A 15429-nucleotide genomic window follows, 5' to 3' on the forward strand; every position below is an offset into this window, starting at 1 on the left:
CTCCAATCAAAAATCGTGTTTTTGCTATGTTTCCATAGGAAAATCACTTACACTCTGATTTGATAGGCCCTACATGCCCACATATCATCAAAGGTTGTTCCTTACACATATCTTAACATGTTTTAACAGGTGAACATAGCTCTAATCGCAGTAGAAAATTTGTTAACTGGATTTTTATATAGAGAAGAATACCAAAATCAAGAAAAAATACTACTAATTTTCCTTGGTTTTGATATACTTTTCTATATGAAAATCCAGTTAACAAATTTTCTACTGCGATTAGAGCTATGTTCACCTGTTAAAACATGTTAAGATATGTGTAAGGAACAACCTTTGATGATATGTGGACGTGTAGGGCCTATCAAATCAGAGTGTAAGTGATCTTCCTATGGAAACATAGCAAAAACACGATTTTTGATTGGAGACACCTCTAAATCATGTCCAAATTAAGCCATTTTTGGCGAAAGTTCTTAAATTCACACCAAGAACAAAAAATTGAGCTGACCCATGTATATTTCAAAATTTTTTCAAAATATGGAGAGGTCTAATGGATATTCAACGGAATATGAACGTATTTATCAGAGAATGATTCCACTTCAGCTGTTGTGAATTACTATCAACACACCGTTGACACAATTCGAATTGTTTCTAGTTATCGTGAAACACAAACAGTGCATATACACCAAAGCGTCCTTTGTCAGGACGATTAAATCACGGAAAACATTTGTTTTGAATAGTTTCCTATTTGTCTTAAATTGCAGCTTTAGCTAGGTGGTGGTGAATAAATGTGGTGGACAGAAAAATCTAAAAGACAGTAATAACACTTCTTCCATGTAAAATTGAAAATTTTGATATTGATAATATACCACATGTTGATACTTTTACATTGAGGTTCATACTTTCGGAAGATAGAAGCATTTGCATGAGAAAAGTTGTCAGTGCTCTGGCCAAATTTGCCTTTTGTATTCGTCAACTACTTACTGTTCCTTTTTGATGTCCCTGGGGCAATCTCCAGGATCTGCTCCGGGAAACTCGTTCGGATGAGTTTGTATCGAGAAGGGATAAAAAATCTGTAATTGTAAAATTTGGTTGGTACCACTCCATAAAAACGAATATGCTTGCTGTGTTTTGTTCGCCACCCACCTGCATGACCTTGCAAAAGTCTATACTTTGCACCAGATCGTTGATATCGTCATCGAAATGGTCGTGCGAGAAGACCAGCAACGTCCGGGAGATATCTTTTGCCTGCGCCAGGCTGACGATCAGATGGCGTAAATAGGTTATCCGTTTGTGTACCTGTAAGGCAAGTTGAGAAAGAAATATTTGGTCAATTGAAATGTTGAACTAGCTGTGATGAAAAGTAGCGATTTAATCAGAAAAAAGATAAAATTATGCCTGAGAACACAATCGTTGAAGGTTTATTCGTGGTCTTCCTTCTACGGTGGAAAAAATCACTGAAGGGAATTTCAGCTTCCCCGGGAGGAGATTATTTTTTATTACACCTTGCATGTAATGGATTACCAACAAACCCATCGCAGCTCTAGGAGATAATGACTACGATGAGTTGCTAGGTACAACATGAACTGAGTTAATTGTAGAAAACAAAGTTTTATATGATGTGAAAAAATAGCACGTTACTGGCGTGGTGTGACTCGTAAAAGATTATTCTACCATCCAGCAGATAACCTACCACGACCAACGACTGCATAGTACAAATAATACATTTTGTGTAGAGTACTATTTTACATTTAAATTATAAGAAATTCGAGGCCAGGGTGATAGGTTGAAACACCAAGACATAAGAACATAAAATAAGTGAATAATTACGTCGCATTTATGATAGTTATTTCAGCAGTCCAAAAGCTAATGATTTTTGGTTATATTTTTCGAAAGATACTCATGTCGTTTGAAAGCTAAACATATTATGTTTTGTATGTTCAGAACTTTCATTGACCATCGAAGTACATACAATATTAATATCACCCTTGAACTCTAGCTTAGCATGCCGCTTACCCGGTGGGGCACTCTACACTGTATATACACCCGCGCCTAACGTACGGTTGAATAATGTATGAGCAGCTTTGGATCCGTCGGATGTTTATAGAAGCTTCATACTGCCCAAATACGCATAGTTGGCATACCGCCATAAGCTTACTGTGTACATCGTGTCATTTATGTATTTGCTTCGTACGGGTTTTTTCGACCTAAAACGAATGAACGAGAACGTAGCGAATAAACTCCGGTCGAACATCATCATAAATCAACGTGAGCACCTACATCCAAAGAATCTACGGTTGCTTTGGTTTCTTGAGCTGGCGTTCCATATGTTATGCCAGAAACCAGAGAAAAATAATCAATGGCGAAGGGACTGAGTTATGTTCACGCGTCGAAGGTCTTGCTTGCTGTATTAGGTGGCGAAAGATTTCTCTGTTTCTTCTTTTAATTCAGCAATTAGTTGTTGTTGGAGATGAAATTCGCGCATAGACTAGCAACGCATGTGCATCTTTTCCGTTGTTGTTCAAAAAACCAAAAGGAGAATATCTGAGTTAAAATTTCTCAAACGGGCCACCCAAACTAGGTGATATGGCAATATCTATGGAGGATCCATTGTTGGTAGTATTTGGCATTGCAAAACCAAATCCAGATAAGTTAAGCGAAAAAAGTTTTTTTTTTACCATAATATTGACATTACAGACATTACTACGGGTGACCTAATTGACCGATGTTAACGAACTAACCAACCAGCAATGAAATTATCGTCAGACACAGATTATTCGTAATTTTTTCCGATGTGAAAAACTACTATTTTATATATTTTTTAAACAATTGTTAATTAAACATGATTGCTAAAATCTAAGATTTATTTTTTTTTGCAAAAGCTAAACACTTTTCAACGCTTTGGGAAAATAAGGCAATGTAAAATTTCGGCTTTTTGTAATTTTTGTACCCAAAAACCGAACAATATACTCAAAAAGTGCATCAAAGCTTATTTCAATAATTTGGTAGATTATTCTGGATAAATAAGCAATCTACGAAAAAAGTTTCGAGTGATCAAAGTCACCCCGATGATCAAAGGCTCCCCGGTTTACGGTATTTTGCACAGTTGACCCTCCGGCAGTCGCGCTAATGCACTGAGTGCACGCTGCTCTGATAATCTAGCGAAATTGTTTTAGAGCAGCTGCGGTTGCTCGTTCAGTGAGCCATTTGCGCGACTTCCGGAGGGTTGAACAAAATATTTTTTTCAAGAGTAATATTTAAAAAGGGCGTATGCGATTCTGACTCCACTACTTCCAAAATATATTGTTCGAAAATCGCCATTTGTGCAGTAGAACTATATGATAGCGAGTTCTAGGGAATTAATTCTTCTTTGTGAATATTTTTTTGAGAAATTAAAAATAAAACCTGTTTTAATCCACCTAGTGGTGCAATTGTGCCTTTCTCATACAACAAAGCTATGATTTAATAGCTGGTTACGTGCAACATAACATTGTGGAAATATTGATGCTAACATATTTTGAAATGCGGGGGAGGTTAGGGAGATAATTAGTGGGAGGGGAGGATGCGGGGAAGAGAATTAGAGTGTGAGGTGGGTCTAAGAGGGAGGGAAGTGAGACAGTTGGGGGAAGAGTGTAAGAAGAAGGAGGGGGAAGGGTGGAGCCATCACCGAAGTAGCTTTAGTTCTAGAATAAACCCGAAACCCGGAACTTGCAGAATTATCGACAGTGGAAAATATATTGCAAGACCACGTTTTTACGTTTAACGTTTTTAAGTACTAAAACGTTCACCTTATTACCAGGATGTTATCAAGTTTGCAGGATAGCTGGCGTAGATGTACGTGTATGATCGCGAAAGACTTAAGCGTTCGTATGTTAACGTGTTCGTCGTGTGCGCTCGCGTGTATAAATTAGATTTGGTAACCGTGTGGTCATTCACATATTCACGTGTGTTCTTAAATGGTCACGCGGACCGTCATTCTGATATTTAGTTTTCGGTGTACGGATCACATTCTGACATGAGTGAGTCACCCCATATCACTACAGTTCCCGGTCTTGTCGCAGTGTTGTCCAGTGTATATGAGTGCTTTCATTATTTTGTAATTGGCCCAAATGAAGACATTGACATAGGCTGCTGGTACCAAGGATAGAGACTTTCGGAAGTAATTGATTTATGATCGTGTGAGCGCGTTTTTAGGTTCACACTTGAGACCGCATTTGAAAATTTATAAGCGCTGAGATGTTCACCTTATCACCGGGATGTTATCATGCTTGCGAGATCGCGGGTGTAGGTTGCGAAGGGCTCAAGCTTTTGTATGTTAACGTGTTTGACGCGTGTAAATATGTGACTTCGCGTGTATAGATTCGATTTTTTGTCGCTATAGAACGCGTTGTTTAGTAAATATTAGCGTATTTTTTTTGTTTGGTCCATGAAGGCATTGGACCTATGCTACTAGGCCGAGGATAAGGACTTTCGGACGTGACCGATTCATGATTGCACAAGCGGTGGGTTAATGCTTGAGACCACGTTTGTAAATTTATAGGTACTGAAACGTTCACTTAACCCTACAATGGTTTCGTGACTGTTTCTATACGTAAACGGTTTTGAGGGGTGCCTCAGAACTGAAATAGCTCTAATATGCCTAATTTTTATTGAATTCATAATTAAATTGGATAGTTTTATTCTAAAATCATTCGTAAAGTAGCCTGTTCAAAAAAATTTCATGTTTTGTCTACTTTATAATGTTGTATTTAATTTTGTTGTATTGCTATAACTCCGGTAGTTTCTAACCGGCGTTGTGAAGATTATTAAATTGCCTTTTGAACATGTAGTATTTAAAAAACCGGTTCAAAAGCGTATTTATTCCGATGCTTTTTTGAACACCAAACGCCAATACGAACAGTAAAGTCGGTGCATTGTACGCTACAGAAGATGTTGATTCGGGTGGTGCGTCTTGCATATAATATACAAATCATATTCACGAATGTGTTTTGCCTCTTTCACCCGCAAAAGCAAAAAATACTAGGATCCAAGCGCATTTTCTAGTTATTTTGCTGTAGCAGCTTTATTATATCAATTTTATACAAGTTATGTTGGTCAAGTGAAACAATTAGGTTGAACCTGCTCTAATGGAAGCTTAATAATCAAATTGATTTATGATAAACATTGCTTGCAGTTAAAATAAACCATTACGGAATAACTGAAATTGCAAATAGTTCTAGGGTACAAACCCTTCTGGGATTAATTTGAGCTTTTTTTGCAATGTGAACACCTCTCTACTGGGATGCTAACTTGAGTTTTCGGGCCAAATCACCCCGAGCTAGCTTAGCCAGCTAGAAAATTCCAAACATGTCAGCATTTGACCCAAACCGGAATGTGTATTAGTAGATAATAGTCTAGTTCCTTGGACGAGTGGTGAAGGTGTTTGGTATTTCATGAAAATTGAGTCAAATTCAAAGCGTTGCTTGGTGTATTGAATTTGAATGTCAGTTGCGGTAGATTCAACTAGAAATTGCCTTAAGAAAACTTCAAGGTGGGTGAATTTCACGCAAATAATTTCGATTCTTGATTCGAGCTTTTCCGCCTTACGCAAAAGCTTATTCTTGCGTGCTGCAATATAATGTGGAAGGTGAGTGTTCTCCTATGCGATGATCAATTTTTCCTATCTAAATCTCAGGGCAGCGAAGTCAACAGTTTTATCACCCCACCTATCAAATACCGTCGAAGAAGATTCAGTCAAACTTCATAAACATAATAGAATCTGATAAGGCGGATCTAGCTGAGAAAGGATGCCTTCCGTCTGGTTTACTAAACGTTGAACGTTGGGGCTTGGTTGCCTTTGTGCAGTTTGACATAGGTCCGCAGTGCGAGTAGCATGGGGTACAAATTGTGCCAACGACGACAGACGGCTTATGGAGTGAAATCAGAGGAGATGAGAATTAGTGCGATGTTTCTATACCCAACCTTCCTTTGCCTCAGCAAACTTCGAGAATGTTATCAAAAATTGATATCTTGCACATTGCTCTTTGCCAGCAATATCTGTCTGGCCAACCGGAGATACTCGACACTAGTGCTCGAAGAGGTTTTTGAAATCGTGCTATCTAGATGGGCTACTGTTGGGGTGGAGATGCTTAGCCTTTTTCAGTTGAGTATCTACTGCTGTGGATGGTTGTGCATTTTATGTTGTCGAAAGCATTCGAATAAATTAACAATACTGTCTTGCATGAGTGAGCCGCATCTAAAGCTTCTGTTGGTATCATAACAGCACATACGAACAAGATGCAACGGTGTATAGCAGAATGGAACTCTGTCCTTATCTACAAGGAGAATATTCTATTTGACTTTACCTGGAACAAGTGGAAATATATATTTTCTATGTTACAATATCAGTGCGATTAATGTTAATGATCAAATAGATTTATCATTTACTGAGCAATGATATAAATGGTTTTCAATTTTAAAGTACGAAATGACCAATGCTGAATGCAAACAGGCTATTTATTTATAGTATTTGGCCGTGAAAGCCAGTCCCACACAAAACTTATTGAGCTTGACATCAAATTCCATTAGTTGTAATTTTTTGGGTTTTTTTAATGTGTCAAATCAAAGGTTGGACATGGAATAAGTTCTATGCTTTCGAAAATGTTCACGCTTGCATAATAATATCGATATACAAGATGGGCAAATAAATTGAATTACACTCAGACTTGTTATTAATTTGCCTATGTGTCCAGCTGAAGCAAACTTTGAAACCTTCGAGTGCACAAAACAACATGGCTTTATTTTTCAGCAGTCTGTAGTTTAGTTCCCACACAACAAGGTTTTTCATGGTACACGTTTCACTGTGCCCTGGTAATAGTTCGTAAACTTTTGTACTGACACGCCTCACTCCTGCTACATATTGTGTTAGTAAGGGATGGAGAAATCAGTACCTTTGGTTTATTTAAACATAGTTAGAAAAGTTTTTGATCGAACCTGCCGGCATTTTCAAACATTTCTTCGGTACGGTTGATATCAAAAAAGTATCGGGTGCATGCTGAAAGAGGTATTAGTTTTTTAGAAGAAAGAAACCGCTCTAACATTTAAGAATTTGTTTGAAAAAAAATACTTAAAATTATTGCATATTTGAGAAAATATGGGAAATTCATAAAAAAATCAGTTCCAGCAGTCATCATCCAAGTCTAGAAATGTCGCACTTAAACGATTTTTTTGAGAACTGATTGACATATCAAACTTTTTTTTTTAAATTAGTTAAGATTTTCTTAAAATTGTAATCCTAAGCAAATCGCCTTTTTAGGTAGGTAAATGTGGAAGAATTTATCGGTTAAAGGTCCTAATTGTTAGTTTGAGACCTCAGTACATTTTGGAGCCACATTTACTTGCATCACTCCATGTTAGCGCTTGGCGACGATTTCCAGAAGTCTGCGTTTATCCATCCTTTTACAATATATGGGTAATCCCGAGCAAATGAAAAAGCCCATAATACACCCATGATCATGGTCCAATTTCACACCTACTGCATAAAAACACCATCATCATGGTCCGGTAGATCCCATATAAAAACCATATGTTGGTGCATTTATGGGTTATTCTGACCATTTTATGGTGTTTTGATGGGTGCGAAATTTGGCACGGACCATGATTATGATCTTTTTAAGGGGTTGTATGCTATTTAAAGCCATGAGAATTTGGTCGGGATTCGAACCTCTTTACGGGGAAATTCAGACAATCATTTTTTACAATAGAATTATGTTGTCTATGAAATTGGAGAAACTGATTAATAAGCAAAAAATATATATTGTGTTAAAAAGATAATCTGAATAGTCAGATTGGCACATCATGCATTTTCTTTCCCGTTCGTGTCAATCGTGTGCGCGGACGCCAGTCGTTGAATGGTGGTTGATGGAATTGTCGGTCTTAATGGCGCCAAACAGAGCTTAAAAAAATTGACATCCCTGCATGAACTTGAAAGAAATCGAAATTCAATTCATGCCCACTGCGATGAATGAAATTTTTGGTTCGTTTCCATCGTCATTCGTTCTCCCGACGCAGCGCTTTCAGGTACGGACATGTTCGGTTTCAGAAGCAAAGTGAATTTTATTTCTATGCTAGCTCTGAGAGGGACTATTGATCAAAAGTGCACCAAATATAGATTACGCAGTTCACTTATGCTCTAAAATGTAGAAGATGCTAATTCTGCCTTAAAACTGTCGACATAATAACAAATGAATGCTTTGGTTGTTGAATGAATTTATATTTCCTCTGCACTCAAGCATTCGATTCTGCATGAAATTTCAGTCAGTTGGAAAGTGAATGAATGAGAGATGCGTTGAATCTGAATGTCGGTTTCGGTAAATGCAAGCAGATATAGGTAACTGATTTTGAAATTTCGTAACACTGGCGCCAAACCAAGATTCATTCTAGATATGAGAAGCCTCAAGCAATTCAAAACACTTACCAATTATTTAACGGTTATGTAATTATAAAGACGACAAAAAATGAAACACGTTTCTCCTTTCTGAAAAAAAAACTGGAGAATGAGATTCAGCCGTCGATATGAATGCTTTAAAATGGCGCATTCACGAATATGTATGACAGTCAGAAAGCCTTACGAATTTCTGAGAAATCGAGGAGTTCTTAATTATTACCACTGTCCTAATAGCCCCAGGTTCCTCTACGCTTTAACAGGTGTCCGAACCTTTGGCCGAAAGCCGTTTGGACGAACGCTATTTGACCGACTGCTTTTAGGAAGAATGGATAATTTGGTTGAATTGCCGCTTTGCTTAATGCCATTTGGCTAAATGCTGTTTGGTTAAAGGCCATTTTGCCAAATGTTATTGGGCCGACTGGTTTTGGTTCAAGAGTTATTTGGCAAAAATATATCGATACGGATACGAACTAATTGACGATTTGTTTCTCTTAAATGGAATATTCTTTATGGCAATATGTTATTATTGGTCTAAACATTCTGTGAATGTTTTTCTTCTTTTTAACATGGGATGTTAGTTTTATACATTTCCTTTATATCTATCTACAGGAAAATTCGGCAATATTTTCGTAGAGTTCGACAGGGTCCTCACTTTTTGGAAAGAGAGAGAGAGAGAGAGAGGGAGAGAGAGAGAAGTATGGATAGATGACATGTATTCATTTCGGGTTTATAAGAATAATGTTTTAAAGAAATGTTTATCCATTGCAAGATTATTGACTTCTTCAATTTAACCTTTTTAGATACAACAATTGACAAGGGTTTGAAATTTATTTGGTTTGCAGGATTTCTCGACTCAGAAAAGTGAATCGAGATAAATTTAAAGAAGCTTGAACTATTTCATATTATGTTTGTTTTCATAAAGTTACAAAATATAATTCATTTGTTGATATACAATCTCTAAACACATCAGTCATGAAACTCTGCTGCTGTCTAATGCTGATTTCGTTTTTAGAATCGAGTCGCTTTAGATTCGCTCTGAGCTGTCACTTTTGTATGGGTTTTGTAAATATTAGAGCGAACCTAGGGCGACTCTGATCAAAAACCGAAATCAGCATAAATCAGCGCAAAACAAGCCACAACGCAGTACCTGTCTTGTGTGCATTGTCTTAACCTTTTCATACCCAACTTTTTTCTAGTGCATGTAGGGTTTCAGAACTATTTTTCCTTGAAAACACGAAAAGCCTTTTTCATAAAGATAGAAGCTTCCCTTCACAGGAATAATAATCTACGTAGATTATTATTCCTGTGAAGAAGAGACTATAAATTGTCGAAACGTCGGATAACATAAACATACAACGTTTGTGCTGCAGTACATGACTGAAGTAGTCGAAAATCCTTTGAAAAATATTTCAAAACAGTCGACAGGCTTAATTGGTAGGATATTTACAATAGTTCAATTGTGTGGAAAACGTAGGTGAAGACAGTCTAAATTGAAATTTTTTTATCAGTTTTCAATAATATTGCAACATAACGAAGATATTTGAAAAATTCATTTTCCGTCGTCAACGTAAACTGTCCCTGGCAGCACTGCTTAATCGGAAACTATACAGATTCATTGCAATAACTTCAATTCTAGAGGTGATTCTTGTAACTGTTAATACTCAAATGAAAGGCAATATTATTAGCCTTATTTGTTTCTGTGAGCAAATCTTGTCCCAATCAAAAGTATTAGCTGTTTACGTTGTTGTCCACAAACATGGGCATGAAGCGGTTACGGAAACCGTTCGATCTACTTTTACTTCTGCCAAGCTAAAGTAACAACTGAGCAAAGTGAATGGCAGTTAGTGTATCTAGAACAAAAGAACCAGAAGAAGCTGCTTCGACCCAACACCGCAGTTGTTGACTTGAGATTTTGCTCTACACGACCGAGTCTTCGTGAGGTGGAACATATTTTGAAAGTGAACATGAAGCTTGGGATTAAGGATGTCACCTAGCTTCGGTATCATGAACTGCGCAGTGCAGTTTTGAAATCACTCATCACGTTAGACCAAGTAGATAGATTTACAGAACAATCTAAAACACGTTATTGAAAGTGACAGTGTGGAAATAAAGATCTCATTGTACATAGAAAGAGATTTTATAGATGTGAGGCTACATGATTTGTTATCGTGAACTTCCTGTAAATCAACTACAAAAACCTGTTTTAATCCACCTAGCGGTGCAATTGTGCCTTTCTCAACCATGAACACGAGAATGTTTGCGTTGTTTATATTTATTAAAAGCTTTCAAATGCAAATATTACATTTTATTGTTATACATGACATGACAAATATACAAGAAAAGAAATCATTATACGAGTTCTAAAATTTTGTAAAAGAAGAAACAGCCCTGGTAATATTGAACTGAAAAAAGGTGCGAAATCGGCAAAAAGTCGATTTTTATAAAAAAAATTTCGTGGTAACATAAAATCTCGACGTTTCATACATTTTAAAGATGTTTGGCATCAAAAATATGAATTCGATTTCTGTAATTTCATGGGGTCCTCCCTTTGAAAAAAAATTTGAGATCCGGTTTACATCGTCGCTGTTGTGCTATCTTATGACAAACGCCATTTTGGGGTGAACTGAGTTAGATATGCCATGTTACTAAATTTTAAAATCTCCATAAAGTCGCGTTTTCAGAATTTTGAAATTCTGCTGGGTTACTGAGATATAGCGAAACACGATTATGACAAGCGCCAATTTCTCGAGTGATCGAGTTGTGCTATCTTATGACAAAGAAAAAAGAGACAACATTCTTAGTTTGTTGGCTTGCTATAAGCCGAAAAGCTTATAGCAAGCCAACAGATGTCTCTGATGACATAGGTAATTCCTATGCAGATCAACCATAAGCATTAGCTAGGTTCTTGTCACGGGAGCAAAACTTTTCCTACCATAGTTTTTTCTGGGAATGATGGCTTATGTATTCAAGATTATTGAGCAAATTTCGTTTTGAGATTTCCACTTGTTTTGGAAAGTATACCGAAATGTAGTGATGGATTATGCAAGAAGAATATTTGTTTCGTCTAGTCACCTGTAAACAATAACATTGTTTGATAGACATTGTCTCTAAATTGTCAATGAAACCAACTTTTGTTTATTGTTTTTCCTGAATAAAGGAGGAAAATTGGGAAAACTTTGTGTTCCAATACTATCATTTTGCAACCTGATATTGCTGCTATCGCATGGAAAAGTATAATATTGGACATAGTGATCTATAACGCATAATTTTACCAATCAGTTATAATTCATTTTTATATGAAATCTTCTGTGCACATTTGTGACACGTCATACATATTTTATCATGAATACACACTTATGACACGTATGCGAGCGACTTTGGTTTACATTTTAAGCAAAAACTGTAAGTGTAGTAAACCGATCTTCACACAAATCGAGAGATTACTTCAGAAAAGATAGAAGTATCGAATGTCTTCTCCGAAAAGCTTCTAGCATTTATAAATTTTAAGATATTCAATCTCAAACTTTAAAAATCGTTTTTCTCGAAAAGTTCTAAATGGCGCTTGTCATAAGATAGCACAACAGCGACGACATGGGAATTTAATATGTGACCGGACGGTTTAGTCTATATTTCCGGAACCATATCCGTACAAAATTTTATAGACATCTGTGGGGATGCTATAACTATCATTTGGGACTAAGTATGTGAAAATCAGCCCAACCATTTCTGGGAAACTGATGTGAGTTCGTTAATTTCGAAAGATGGCGGTTTTTCCCGGGCACTTCCGGAATCGTCTATGGTGGTCAATGTAGTCAACGACAGTTTGGTTGGCCGTCGGTGACTGCAAATTTAAGTTGTTTGAGAGACATTTTAGTTAAATTTTTACCTTTTTTACTTTCATCGCAGTATCGGTTTGAATCGCTATTTGCTATGTGATCGCACGCCACAACCTGTAACTCCAGAACCGGAAGCCGGATCGGGATGAAATTTAATAACCATTTACGGGGGCGCAATACCTTTCATTTGAAACTAAAATTGGTAGAATCGGTGTAGCCATCTCCGAGAAACCGATGTGACTGTTATTCTGTATTTGGATACTTCCGCCGGGGCTTCCAGAACCGATGATGGTGGTCAATGTAGCCAAAGAGACTTTGAATGGATGTTAGTGACCTAATACTACAAATCGAAGCAGTTGTGGTCATATTTTGGAAAATGTTTTACCTTTTTACATTCATTGCAGAATTTATTAAAATCGACATTTTCTGCACTATGCTATATTTCACCCTAAGGAGGAAAATTTGGTAAAAACCAAAATTTCTCACTAGGGTGAAAATTTGTTGGTAAAAACCAGTCTTTGTACAGGAGGGCACAAATCCTTATTTCATACTATGTTGCGTTTCGGCTTCGCCTCATCAGAAACCGACACTAACACATTGTCGGAATAGATTAGCGCCGGCTTGACGCAAATCCCTTAAAACTAAAACACACTATGTGTTTCAATCAAACGACTGATCAAACGTGATGTCCCGTTCGAGCAGAAGTTCTGTTTATGCCGATGAGACACAAGTGAAGCCGAAACTTGTCTTGGCTTAGCAGGCCTATGCGAAAGCACTATGCTATATTTCACCCTAAGGAGGAAAATTTGGTAAAAACCAAAATTTCTCACTAGGGTGAAAATTTGTTGGTAAAAACCAGTCTTTGTACAGGAGGGCACAAATCCTTATTTCATACTATGTTGCGTTTCGGCTTCGCCTCATCAGAAACCGACACTAACACATTGTCGGAATAGATTAGCGCCGGCTTGACGCAAATCCCTTAAAACTAAAACACACTATGTGTTTCAATCAAACGACTGATCAAACGTGATGTCCCGTTCGAGCAGAAGTTCTGTTTATGCCGATGAGACACAAGTGAAGCCGAAACTTGTCTTGGCTTAGCAGGCCTATGCGAAAGCACTATGCTATATTTCACCCTAAGGAGGAAAATTTGGTAAAAACCAAAATTTCTCACTAGGGTGAAAATTTGTTGGTAAAAACCAGTCTTTGTACAGGAGGGCACAAATCCTTATTTCATTTTCTGCGTGATCGTGCTCACCACCCTGTAATTCCGGAACCGGAAGTCAGATCCATCAGAAATTCAAAAGCAGCCTATGGGAACGTTGCACCTTTCATTTGAGACTAAGTTTGTTAAAATCGGTTCAGCCATCTCTGAGAAAAATGAGTGACATTTTTGGTCACATACACACACAGACGCACATACACACATACACACGCACAGACATTTGCCGAACTCGACGAACTGAATCGAATGGTATATGTCACTCGGCCCTCCGTTAAAAAGTCGGTTTTCAGAGCAATTGCAATACCTACACCTACACCTGATGTTTGGAGAAGCTTTTCATCTCATAACGGTGTACATGTGGTTAGGATGCGGGTAAAAAGACCTATTGCCCTTCCACTTGACTATACAATAAAATATAACGGAACTAACGGATGTTCAATAAAAATGAGAAGAATTTCAATACCTTTCTGTAATTCAAGTAAAGATAGTAATTTTTTCTCTCCAACAGGATTTCTCTCTGGATTCCCTAGGTGGCACAAATTTTCTCTCGGGTGCTGTCAGTTAAATTGAAGATAGCGTTGAAACAGAAAGCTTTCTGCGAGCGTGTTGTATGGTTTTACGACACACTTGGTCATCATGGAAAAAAGTTTACGGTTGACCACTTTCGAGATGAAAACGTGCCCGTGGAAACATTTTACCGGATCCTGGCATCCCTGAGCGTGGAGAGGAAGCCGGTAGCTGCTCTGCTCCCATACCTTGATTCACCGAACCCTCAAGATGGAGGACATCATCTGTCGGAAGAAGAATCGGTCCCCCGAGTACACAAACGAGCAGATAGCGATCATGAAATCGCAGTGTCGGTGGATGACGAAGAACTACCGAGGGACGTCGTTCGTGCTGGACGACGAAAGTTACTTTCCGCTCTTTCCTTTCGGACAAATGACCCTTTCGGCTAAATGACCCTTGCGGCCAAATGACCCTTTCGGTCAAAGGACCCATTCGGTCAAACCCATGCGACCAAATAGTTTTCGGATTGATCTAGAGCCATTGTAGTAACGTCTTTACCTTTAGGAGGTTTCAATAAAATGTATGGAGTATTAAATAAACAAAACTGCCTATTAGTGGTTACGCCCTCTATACGGTGGAATATGATACTAGAATTTTGTAGTCAAAAGTTGACTCATATCATGTACTAAAATTCTAAACATCTGAATAGCATAATAAACCTTATCCCTATTTCACGGAAGTTTGTAGGAATCGACTAATGAATCACCACCATGCGCTATTAGGACCTATGCAAAACTAACTCATACATCGCTACATTAAAAGTTTAATAACTTTTCCTAAAGAAGTTAGATTGATTTGCAGTTTTCGACAAGGTTGTAGACAATTAAAATATCTCTCTTATTTTCACTTGCAGTGATAAACTGATGCATACAGTGCCACCTAGCGATAAAAATGCAAGTTAGTTGCAATCATATTTTAAACTTCGAGCACGTGCTACCAGAACCTCCTGGTAGGGCTAGGAATCCACTCAGGGGTGTGTCGATTGAGTTTTTATCAATCTCGACTTAGTTTTCTTTCAATATTAACTCACAGTCACCGTAGAATGCTTTGTTTCGGTAAAGTATAATGCACCCAATTGGTCTGTGCGATTCACATTAAAACGTAAACTTTTTGCATTTATAAACAGTTTTGTTGGTTAAATTTGGTGTAGAACTTTACTTCCCCGGCAAAGAATCCAAAAGTACCTGCCACTCTCGCTGTGGAGGTTAAGCTGAACGAGCAAAGCAGCGAACCAGGTAATATAGTGGAATCGCCTGGGAAGCGAATTGCAATGTCTTCTGGGAATCTCAGCAGTGCGCAAAGAATACGATTATTCGACACCACGGTCGCTAAGGGGATTCCAACAAAGGAGCAAAGCTCACCTCCCTAGCTAACAGTTA

The 15429-nt window shown here is 37.7% G+C and overlaps 1 protein-coding gene across 10 annotated transcripts in view; it reads right to left on the reverse strand.

Moving 5' to 3' along the window:
• The window catches only part of LOC131677661 (alpha-1,6-mannosyl-glycoprotein 2-beta-N-acetylglucosaminyltransferase), a 216088-nt gene that overhangs the window by 30859 nt on the left and 169800 nt on the right, over positions 1-15429 (reverse strand). For all 10 annotated transcript variants that reach the window (XM_058957575.1, XM_058957572.1, XM_058957573.1 and 7 more), the window contains 2 exons: positions 1144-1296; positions 982-1070 (listed from right to left, as the gene is read on the reverse strand). In XM_058957575.1, coding sequence (XP_058813558.1) covers positions 982-1070; positions 1144-1296 — 242 coding nt within the window. The remainder of the gene's footprint in view (positions 1-981; positions 1071-1143; positions 1297-15429) is intronic.

This window comes from Topomyia yanbarensis, chromosome 1, assembly GCF_030247195.1.
Source record: "Topomyia yanbarensis strain Yona2022 chromosome 1, ASM3024719v1, whole genome shotgun sequence".
Lineage (NCBI taxonomy): Eukaryota > Metazoa > Arthropoda > Insecta > Diptera > Culicidae > Topomyia > Topomyia yanbarensis.